This window comes from Typopeltis vanoorti, chromosome 25 (assembly GCF_054136105.1).
Source record: "Typopeltis vanoorti isolate ZY-2024b chromosome 25, IOZ_Tvanoo_1.0, whole genome shotgun sequence".
Lineage (NCBI taxonomy): Eukaryota > Metazoa > Arthropoda > Arachnida > Uropygi > Thelyphonidae > Typopeltis > Typopeltis vanoorti.
In genome coordinates this window covers 37,723,881-37,735,851 of record NC_143573.1, presented here as the reverse complement: position 1 = coordinate 37,735,851, position 11,971 = coordinate 37,723,881, and the positions used below count along the sequence as shown (strand labels likewise).

The 11,971-nt window shown below is 35.9% G+C and overlaps 1 protein-coding gene across 2 annotated transcripts in view; it reads left to right on the top strand.

Annotated features, from left to right (window-relative positions):
- Window positions 1-5,394: 5,394 nt before the first annotated feature.
- Window positions 5,395-11,971, top strand: part of Eip78C (Ecdysone-induced protein 78C) — a 462,133-nt gene continuing 455,556 nt past the window's right edge. The window contains exon 1 of one of the 2 annotated variants that reach the window (XM_090414451.1): window positions 5,395-6,465. In XM_090414451.1, coding sequence (XP_090270577.1) covers window positions 6,303-6,465 — 163 coding nt within the window. In that variant the 5' untranslated portion in view covers window positions 5,395-6,302. The remainder of the gene's footprint in view (window positions 6,466-11,971) is intronic. The other variant, XM_090414450.1, reaches the window with a different exon arrangement.

The window sequence follows — 11,971 nt, the reverse complement described above, 5'->3', positions numbered from 1 at the left end:
TAAAAGAAGAAATTCTGGATACGATGGATAAGCAGGGAAAAGCAATAAAGTTTTATGTTGCTATCGGCTGAGCTCGTAATGAACCTTAAAAATCTACTAACTAACGCTTTTTTATGTAACTTTTCTATTAAAGTTCAGCTAGTATATATGTTTGTTTATTACTACTGAAACAAAAGTTATGACACCCGATCATGGTTGCGTATCAGTGGCGCTTACAGCTTCCGTTTTGTATGTTAGCTAGTTCTACTGGATGTCGGCTTCGTACTTGGCCTCAGCGGCTCGGAATGTTTAATCTGGCCAAAAACAATCTGGGATTTTTAAAAAACTTAAGATAGTGGCTTCGTACTTGGCCTCAGCGGCTCGGAATGTTTAATCTGGCCAAAAACAATCTGGGATTTTTAAAAAACTTAAGATAGTGTTACATTACAGAGTCGTGAAAGGCTGATCATGGAGTTGCCAGTAGGATTAAGGCAACAATATTCATTGAGTTTACATCATTATAGCGTAGTGATCGCATGACAAGAACTATGTGATAATTTTTTGCGGTAGTATAAAGAATGTTTTTTTTGGGGGGGGGGGGGGTCGCAAGAAAGATGTCTGAAAACCACTGGTCTAAATAAGAATATCATTTTTATGATAACTGTATAATAGCGGCCAAAATGATTTCTAGATCAGTTATCTTCATGTCTTCGAAATACATAAGCAACGCACAGTGACTACAAACGATCTTTACATTTTGAAATATTTATTTACAGAAAAAGACTAACAGAAGTAAAACTGATACCAACAATACTTTTAAATTTTCTAATGTTTCCACGAGAGTTGACATAACTCCAACTTTGATCATTAGGTGAGCATGTGGTTGTATCAGTATAATGGCGAATCAGTAGTTGAAAGGTCACTTGTTCTTTATAAAATCAAGAAATGTGACCGTTTCGTGAATCCAGAATAATCGTTATTCACAGACGGTTTCGAAGTGAACTGAATGTATAGCTACCGTTCTTGATCTTCCATTTATTCCAGGAATGTTCATACCTGGAATATATGAGAATGACTGCATTATTAAAATATAAAAGCAATGAAAGTAAGAACGTTACGTTATCTACTGAATGGCCAATGCTGAGGAACAGAATCATTATACATAAAGCATTGAGACCTGTTATGTAAGCTGTACTTCAATAATTTTATTTTTTTAAAAATTATAACAAATGTTTCAGTGTAAATATCATTTTTGGTAATCTTGTACTAACAACATGCCAGTCGGGTTGGCCGAGTGGTTAGCGTGTCCGCTCTCCAGCCAAGAGGATGCGGGTTCGAATCCCACCTAGGGCATGGATGTTTGTGATTGTACTTCCAACTCTCTGTGGAAAAGGGCAACTGCGATCCTACCACTTACTCTTAAGTGCAGTTGGCCCCCTTCCTATGGGCCGTAAAACTAGGAAAGAACCAATGGACAAGGAGTCCAGCAGCATCCACAGCAGTGTACTGGTGAAGGGTGGGGGCAGCTCCATCCAGGCACCAGCTAAGAGATAAAAAAACTAACAACAAGCATATAAAAATAAATCCACTAACACCTTTTCATTTCCAAAAATAATTACCTTCACTCATAAATAAGACCTAATTTTTTCGGAAATCAGTTAGTCTCCACCTCTAACCATGACTGGAGTTGAATCACCCAGGCGTGTTAGGCTAGGTAAACTAGTATGGGATTGGAATATAATCTATTGACTTGGATCAGGGGATGGTTGACAGATAGATATCAAAAAGTACTATACAGTGGGTGTGAATCAGCCAGATTTAAGGTAACCAGTGGTGTGCCTCAGGGTTCAGTCCTTGGGGCCATTATTGTTCAATCTATACATCAATGACATCAAGCAGGGTCTATCATCAGATTTGCAATTCTTTGCTGATGATGTGAATATAGGCAGGGCAATCAGGGATGCTACTGATATTCAGCAATTACAAAATGATTTGAATAGACCGGAAATCTCGGCAAACGAAAATGGCTGTCAGTTTAATGTTAGAAAGTGTAAAGTTATGCACTTTGGCATGATCGGAGTTCCATATTTTCTTAGCAGGGTTATGCTACAAGAAACTGAGGAGGCAAGGGATCTTAGCATAATGGTGGATAGTAATTTGAAGTTTAAAGGTCACATAGCAAAAGTTGCAAATACATCTCAGATGATAATTGCGATGTTGAAGCTAACCTTGACATGTAAGGATAAGGAAGTAATTTTGCCTCTTTATAAGGTTTTGATAAGATTACACCTGGATTATTGTGCGCAGATTTGGTCTCCCGGGTTCCAAGGGGATAAAGAAGCTGTGGAAAGGGTGCAAAGAAGAGTTACAAAGATTATATCCGGATTATGGGATTTAGATTATGAGGAATTGCGAGTATGTGAGTTGCAGACTGGTTAACAGAAGAAAGAGGGGTGATATGATAGAAGTCTATAAACTTTTGAATGGGTGTTATAGCATTTCAAATGATGAAATTTTTCGTTATATGGAAGGCGGGGAGAGAACACGGGGGCATCCATGGAAGTTAAATTTATTTGCAGCCAAGAAAGGGGTAAGAGCTAGGTTTTTCTCCCAGAGAGCGGTGAGTGAGTGGAATAATTTACCCTTAAGGGTAGTGAGTGCATCTAGTGTAAATGAATTTAAGAGAAGATATGATAGCTGGGTTGGGTAATTTACAGCCTCCACCGATGAGTCCTTGACTCCCTGAAGGTCTCAGATAATAGTAATAATTATTATTATTATAGTCTTAGATAATAATAATAATAATAATAATAATAATAATAATAATAATAATAATAATAATTATTATTATTATTATTATTATTATTATTATTATTATTATTATTATTATTATTATTATTATTATTATTATTATTATTATTATTATTATTATTATTATTATTATTATGCATGCCGTCGAAACTGTTCTGGCATGCGGATTTTAAAAAGTCAAGTTTCTTTCGAATGGAAAAACTTATTAACTTGAGCCAAAGATCGACTAACTCTGAAATCAGCTAAAAACAAACGCTGCCTAGAACAAGTTCCTCTGGTTGGTGGCTGGAATCGAACCTATAAGATCTTTCCTGTGCAAAATCCGGTTGGCTCTTGTTCCTTCTCTCCAACCAAAAGATTGTGATTTCGAATCTACCCTGAGCATGAGTGTCTGTGAATGTCTTGAGTTGGTATACGAACTTCATCGCCCAGTGCGAGACCACCTAAATGATTACCTTAAGTGGCTTGGGAAAAAAAAAAGCTTCATGTTTAGTCTATGGAGCAGAACTTCCGTATTATCTCACCAATAGTAGCAATGTACTATACGTTTATAACCTCTTTTGTGGACAGAGTCACAAAACATAAATCCACTAATGCTCGTTATTCCCAAAGGAAGTAGGCAGCTGGTCTTCACGTCTCGGTCTTTGACGGTAGCTGAGTTCAGAGCTACTTAGAATGTTAAGACATCGAGGCGACATTACGGCAAACTGAATGGTCTAATTTTCTAAATGCATAGATTAAACCATACATGCCTACGCCAAAGACTGACTCAACTCGGAATGGACTGGTTGGAAAAAAATATAACGGTGTTTTTATGTCGGTCTGTATGAATGAAAGCGACATAATAAGAAATAATAAAATAAATCATTAAGAAATTACCAAGAGGCAGGAACCTCAGACACTTGATGTATTTAAAATTGATAATAATTAATGCTTTCGCTCCAGAGAGGTGGGCGGGGGGACTTCAGGAAACTCTGGGCTGAAACTCGTATGATGCATTTACAAATTAACTCCTGCTTTCTCACTTATCACTCCTGTAAGTCCCATTTCAAAATCAATTCATTTCAACATTACAAGTTAATATGGGGACGTGTGAGCTTTTACAAAATGTGGTAAAACACTTAAAAGGAATGACCAATAAATAAACAAATAAATAAACATCTAACTGTCCATAAGAATAAAAATGTTAAGCAGAAATCACTTTTGTTTTCTGAAAAGCTGCAGTTACTAATGAGCACATAACTAATTACCGAGGCAATGTTTTTATTTTATAAGAAGAAAAATACTAAACAGTGTTGTCTTACACTCCATTGTGACCTAATTCTGCCAATGTATTTCAAACGTTCACGATAATAAAGCAGCATTATGGAATAAAATATTAAAAAAAAAGCAATGCCATTGAGCTAATATTTTGCTTCATTACATCTTTTCCCCTTTGAAATGGTTTAATGCTCTTTTGGCATTCTAAAACTGCAGAAAGGCTTATAACCCAAACAGTTTCACCAGGGTGTCAATGAATTAAATATTTTCAAAAACTGCCTTACATTAAATATTACTCTTAAGCATTAAAGGCAAAGAACAACAGTACTGGATTGCAGTTGGTTTCACATTAGCGAAAAAATGAATTAAATTCACGTGTTATGCAGTCTTGACAAAAATAATCACTTCATCACTGATCTTCGAGAATTCTTATAAAAATGAAGCGATGTATTATAACATTTGAAGTTAAAATTTTTACATGTTGAGGAACCCTGAGACTCTTTCAGGTCTAAGGAGAAACTGCTGAGATGAATATTTCTATGATCCCTTTGTATGGCTCTTCTCAACCCAATGCTCTAACTGGGTTCCAAGTAATTTCACCTCATCTGATAGGTAATATTTATTTGCATAATTTCTTTAGATTTTTCTAGATTCCAGAGAAACGCAGACTCAAACTCTATAGTCCATTCCCAGTTTTCCTGAAAACCATTTGTCAATATGAAAGTATAAATATATAATAGTTAGCCTACTTTTAAGAGCCAACACTTTCCCAGAATACGAACTTTTGTGGTATCCAGAACACTAGCGTTGAGATATTCTTGCGTGCGTATTTGATACTCAGTGAAGCCAGAATATCGGAGTGTCAATCAATAGTTGATAGCTAAGCTGCTATATTTTGCCATTGCATTCTTTTTTATCGCATCTTAGATAAAGCTCGGCTGTAGTTTATTTCAAGTTTACTTTTTTTTTCTTCTGTCTCCCTCTCTACTAAGCTTATAAATATAACTGTAAACTACCCTCACTAAGAGAGAGACTGTGTATGTATGTATGCATGTGTATGTGTACGTGAGAGAGAGAGAGAGGAAGAGCAAGCAGTCAGCGTTGTCACCATTTGCAGCAAGCTTGGCGGAGAGAGAGAGAGAGAAACAGTCATCAGCTGTACATTTATGGCACTTCCTGGAGCGCCATCTGGTATAAAGAAGCAGCAGTTGTGGGCGTGGCTGGTGCGCCATTTTGTCTTTGCCGTGGTCCGGCCAACGCCGCAGTGGCGGGAGAGCAGAGTACAGCAACGGGCGGATAGTACCGCTACATAGGAATGCTCTAACGGAGAACGGAGTAGCGGGTAGTGTGTACTGGAGTCGGAGAGTTCCCCCTTGCTTTCCCCCTCATCCTCTCTCTTGCAGCTAGCGAGTGAGAGCCTGGTGTAGCGGTAGTGGTTGGCAGAGTGCACTAAGAACAACAAACATGTTTGTAATGAGGGATGCAGGGAACATAGTAAACTGTCGGGGGAAGTGAGATATGCCAATGGCCACGCTACTGCTGCAGGAACGTGAGAGTCGGGGAAGCTGCTCAACGACCCTTCTTCCGCGTTGATCTGACACCTACAACGTGCGTTTAATTTCGCCCAACTCCGACTTCCGCATCGAGTTGGGACTACCCTTTCGTTGCTCACCAGGCCAATACTGACGCTTAACTGTGTCAGTGTGATTCTGCAGCCGTGCTGCCTCCCGCCAACTAGTGCATTTCGGAGGAATATATTTTTATTTTTCAGGGATTCTTCAGAGAAAAAAAAAATCGAAAGGGATGTCAAGAAGCAACTCCTATCCTCGTGTTTGTAAACTGCCCGGTGATGTATTGATCGCTCTGCTCTCAGCTGCGAAAGAAAACGCCAGCTCGTAAGGTGATAATTTGTTGCAGTGTTCGCGGGTTAAGACTCCCACTCCCCCACCCTACCCCCAGAGTGAAAATATGGGGATCTATGTCCCTTCCATGTCTTATACGTAGGAATATGTTTCGATGCTGCAATCACCATAACATATCAAAGGAGCGTGATGGATACAAGTCTTCTAATGCTGTTGGAGATACTAGTGTGTTTGTTGTGATCGGCAAAATGTGAGTGTAACGTGCGTGTTGGTGTGTGAACCCAAATGGGAGCTTGTTGAAGTTTTTCCCCTCCAACCTTTAAGAATTCTGCTAGTTCAAGGCACTTTCTTTTCCATTGGATCGGCGTTATCCATGGACGTCTGTCAATTATGGACTGCCCCAGCAGCACCAAATCAAGGAGACGACAGGTGACACCAGGCGTCCCTTTAGATGAAAGTTATGAAGTGTCCATCCCCGAGGTAACCACCTCCACGTGTGAGGATACCTCTCCTGCTGCTACAAGATGTGACGTCACGACATCTATAAAGCAGGGTAAGTCTGGTTTATCTTACAACACGGTACTATTTTTATTTTGGGAATGTGTTTTAACCACATGAAAATTCATAACTTTACGGACTTTTTTTTCTAAAGTTATATTAATAGAATCAGTTCGCTCATCTTTCTACACGTCTATATTTATATTTTACTTCGAAAAGGTAATGCATTTTAAAAGCATTCAACAATTTATTGACATATTTTGTAAGTAGCTGTTATCTTAGGTGCACAAAGAATGCTTATTATTGTTTATTATTATTATTATTTTGTGCACGTGCGTGCACAAAATAATAATAATAATAATAAACAATAATAAGCACGTGAAATTTAATATAGGATATGAACTTATGACAAAAAATTAACGAAATATATATAAAATAAAAAGAAAAGAAAAGAAAACGTATCTCGAGGTGCATTTAACGCGAGAAATTTTCTTCATGAAATGAGCATACCAGAATGCACAAAAAGAAAGAAAGAAAGAAAGAAAGAATATTTTATTTTAGCCAGAAATGACTAAGTTGAATGTGATCGCGACAGCTGGTTCACCAGAGAGCGTGATATATACCATACTATTTAACTGGAAACGCATGGAAAATCCGTATATCTTATATACAGGCGTACATTTTTCAATATTATCTTTCCATGATTTATTAAAATAGACAAAGATAAAAATAAACCAATTAAACAAGTAACAGTGAACCAATGAAGGGTATCATAAGAAATGAATCAATGAGTGAATATTTTTCCTTGAGCAGACGACAATAGGAAAGGCATAAACAAATGCTATTTGGATGAAATGCATTTCACTCACAGTTGACGATATTCGGTTGAATTAATGCAAAACAAAAACGGCCATTTTTTTTCTTTCTTTCGATCATTTCCTGCGCTATTGGCTCCTAACTTGTGTAGCTTGAGAGAGGAAGATCAGCCTGAGATATCGATCTGACATCTTCACAAGGTTGAATATAAAGACTGCATTTACGGGGCGCCACCTGGTGTTACCTCCAAAATGCTCGATGTGACAAAACACTTCCGGATATAATGAAAGAAGTAAGAAATATCTTATAGTTACGTTAATGGACACTTTCCTGCAATCTTCGTGCAGTACGCCGTTAAAGATATCATCTGGTTTCTACTGTTGCCGTTTCATTTTCATTTATCTGACTGTGCGCGTAATGTGAAATCAGGAACTATAAATAATATATGTGTGTGCAGGTAGTGATGTACGATAGCGGTTTATATCGCGTTAGAGTTCAGATATGGCTACTGTTGTTTATTTTGTTTATTTATTTATTTTAACTGTGTTGTGCGTGAATCAATCTATAAGGTTAGCAATACAGAATTTGATTTAAATATGATAAACTTCGTTTCGTATTTAAAATGTGAAAACGGTCACAGTTAAAATGATTTCCATATTTTTCAAGTTCTTGTTTTCTCTTTAAATGTTCAAAATAAGTATTAAGAACTTCGATGAAATACACGATGTTTGTCAATAATTTTATGAGATTCACAAATATGAACGATTTATGCATACGACTAGTTAAGTGTTTAAAAATAAATTTCAAGATGCAAAACATAAAAACACAAATACTGTACTCAAATGCGTGTTCTGTGCAATTTTACTGGTTTTCTCTCTCTCTCTCTCTCTTCCCCTTATACCAGTTTTCCTCCACGGATAACGAATAGATATATATTTTTATATGATGTTTTATGTCCGAATGGAAGAATCAGTCGCTAAATGGAAGCAAAATCAACCTACCTCAAAATATCGAATTTTAATTAGATATTTTAAGATATACCTACAGAATGGAATTGATTACGTTGGTGACGGTAGTTATTGTAAATACTTGTTTCATATTTTCTAAATACTGAAATTCTTCGCGGATCATATTTACTAAAAATAAATTAATTTACTGTGTATGACTATGATCTTTAAAGCGGTCTGGTCTGCTCCATACATGCAATTTTGTACTGGTGAACTGAGTGAATGTGCAAGACGTTTGCACGTAAGTCATTTTGAGCCAACGGATACGTTACATCAACCCTTTATATAAGGATACACAAACGGCAACATATTTCATAGATATGGTTGTGCCAATGATTGGCTACATTCCTTCTGGTCAGTGGTTCTGAAGTGAGGACGGCAGAATCCGTATGTTCCAGGTTTCTCATTTGGTCGTAACCTTATGAAGAGCATGAAATGCTGTCAGCAGGTATAAACAACCAACCAAACAACTATCTTGCCGAATGCTTAATGAGCCGTAAAGGAACATTAAGCAATTAAGGTGATATTTTCTCAAATGGTTAATTTTAAAGGAATCTAGGTCACAGCACTATTTAGGAAACGATTAGTTTAAAAACTGATGTATACATGAACAGCACATCGTGAAGGAAGTGGAAGGATGCAAAATTCACCGTAGATTCTCATTAAGCCAATGAGAATCCGGAGTATTTTTGTTATCCAAACTTCTTGGACCAGAATTGATCCTACTTACTGAAAATCTCTGAATAATCAGATATTATTAACAGTAGCTGGTTATAATTATGTAAAGAAAGTGAATCCATTTTAAACAAAAAATTAATATGTTGTTAATAAAGAATGCTACAAAACATCCATAAAGTATCTTTTAATAATTTTTGAAAATTTCAAATGATCAAATTTGAAGTTTCAATAATAGAACAAAATAATAATATCGACCTTCAACATAATTTACCACATAACGACAAATTGTTTGCATTTTAATTTTTTTTTTTCTCGTTGCGTTCTACTTAGCTTTTATCTTTCTCAAAACAGAAGAAAATTTTAAATTCCATCAATACTTTTATGTCTGATACTTATAATTTTAGTACATTAGTACTCAAATTGGTACTAAAATTATAACACTATGCTAAAATGTTTCGCCAGGTTCGCATTTTAACTCATTCATAATCTATTTTCTTATCGAACTAGAGAATTCATGTGCACTGATAAATAGTTTTAGTTCAATACAGAGTAATTTTAGTTCAAAATAAGCACGAGATGATTTAAATTCAGGAAATTACAAGCTCAATACAGACTAATCATTGCTTCCGTAAAGATAAAATATTTGATAACAGAATGTTGTACTCTTCGTTTCGAAGTAATTCGCGCATTTCAATATGTGAATCACTGTGCATTTGTTGGCGATTTCCTTCTCTAAATTTAATCTTGACAATCGAAGCCATACTGCATTATTGACTGGGGCAAGTAACGTGTATGATTCGTATGTATAAAGACTAGAAAGATTCAATGATAATGGGATTTGTAAACGAAAACGTTTAGAGAAGGATCCCGCGAGAGATAGTAACACTAATTATAATTTGATATTACTTTTTTTTTCTTTGTAAACAGGTATTCCTTGATTAGCACGATGAGTGCGTTCCAATAGCTGAGTAACTCTAATTTTTTTTTTTCCCGCAGTACTAATATCTAATATTCTAAAATAGACTTTATAACATTATAAGTGCAAGGGAAAAACATTTTTTTCTTGTAATACTACAAGAACATGTGTTAACTTCCACCTTCCCCCGGAATTTATGTTTTTATTAATTAAAAGTCACTTTATAATTAAAAAAAGAAAACCGAAGCATATTATTTACTGATGGCAACTTCATAGAGGGGACAACTTTGAATTGTGAATGTTTTTCCCACTTTTACATTCTTTCCTCGTTCATATTTTTTTTCTTTATTTTATAAAGAACCAGCTGATTCGCACAATTTATCTTCTCTTTTATAGAGTTCTAAAGAGTCGCGGTGTTATGGATCCTTGCTTTGTACCTTGAAACGTATATACTTTTTCTATACGTGATTTTCATACTTACATAAATAAATTATAGTTTACTACCTTAATAACACTATTTAGCCATTTGTTCAGAATTTTTATTTATTTTCAATTATTTTCGTATTTCTTGGGTTTCAATTAACGTTATTTTAGCAGTTTACTAATCTTAATTTTTAGTGTTAGACGAGTAAGTTTATTATTAGTAGTGTTTAATAAATAATGATAAAAAGCTGTGGATAAGGGGGGAATAATCTTGCCTATGTTTGTATTAGTGTTCATGAAATCGCGTTAACTGGAAATTCAAAGTAGAGTAATTACTAATCGATAAATATTTCCTAATCCAATTAGCATCCCGTTCACTGGAATCAGAGAAATTTATTCATCGACTCCATTGTGAAAAGAAAAAAAACGTTACATTGTATCATGTTTGCAACATATTTTTCAATGTAAAACATGTTGCAAAGAGTATGAGATGCATTATTATTAATGATATACAGTGGGCTGAAATGGATCTGTAAAACTCCGCCTTTCATGAAACAATTTTTCATTTAGAATCCCTAATGAGAAAGAAAGGAAGAACCGGTCTGTAGCTTATTAAAAATATTATGCAGAACATATTATTTCTAACTTATAACACGAACCGAGTAAGAGTGCCAACTCTAAAATTGCGGTATAGTGAAGAGTCGAGCCACTGGTCATTTTAAATTACTCTTTATCACAGAGCTACAACTAGTCAGCAAATTATACACAAAAACCGTTTGGTTTCATTTATTACTTAGATGTGTTTCTTGTCTGTACGCCGTTTCTCTTTGGAGTGAATTAAATGGAATCACAGCCGAAGCTATTAGCCCAGTATAATTATGCCTACCACTTTCGTGTGTTCTCCAGCTGGTTTGTTTTGTTTGTTCCAAGAGAGTAAAAACTCTGCCACCACCATATCAGACCCTAACCTGCCTTTAGTTGAAAAGTCATTATAAAGATTCCTCGTGTCTTACACAGGATTAGAACTAAGGACTTTCGAACCTAAGGACGCATCGCATCATCCTCCTGATTGCGCTACAGAGGCGCAGCTATTGCTCTGTATAAGTAGTTGGTAGGTGTCAGCACATTAGCTCTCTCTCTCTCTCTCTCTCTCTCTGTCCTGTTACAGAAGGATTTCCCCCTGTTTCTTAACGGATGTTATCCTTCCTTCATGTCTAACAGAGTCCTTGGATTTGCGTGACAGACACTTCGTTTCGGATACTATACCAACAAAAAGCTTACGAAGTTAAATCAGATAAACGGTTAATCAGAATGACAGCTGATGTCGTTATTCCCGGAAGTGGATCGAAGAAGAAGAACGTTTAACAGTTACTAATAAGAAGCATGACGCTTTCTCGCATCTCTTCAAGAACATCTTTTTCCCTTCAAAAGAATGTGTCACGATGTTGATATAATAAGCACTTCTGCTACGTTTGTTTATGGCCCAGTTGATGTTACTCTTAAAAAAAACCCTGGGTTCCAAAATGAAGTTGGGGAATATACAAATTAAAAATATCTCTTTCCGAGGTATGTCCTATTATCGTTTCGAGACAGTGTAAGGAAAAATGGAAAGGAAATATCCACAGCCCTGGTGGTCTGAAAGGTTCAATTTAAAGTCTATATAAATTTCTATTAGCCTTTTAAGAGCCTTTTAAGAGGTTTTAAGGGTATTTGAATTTGCA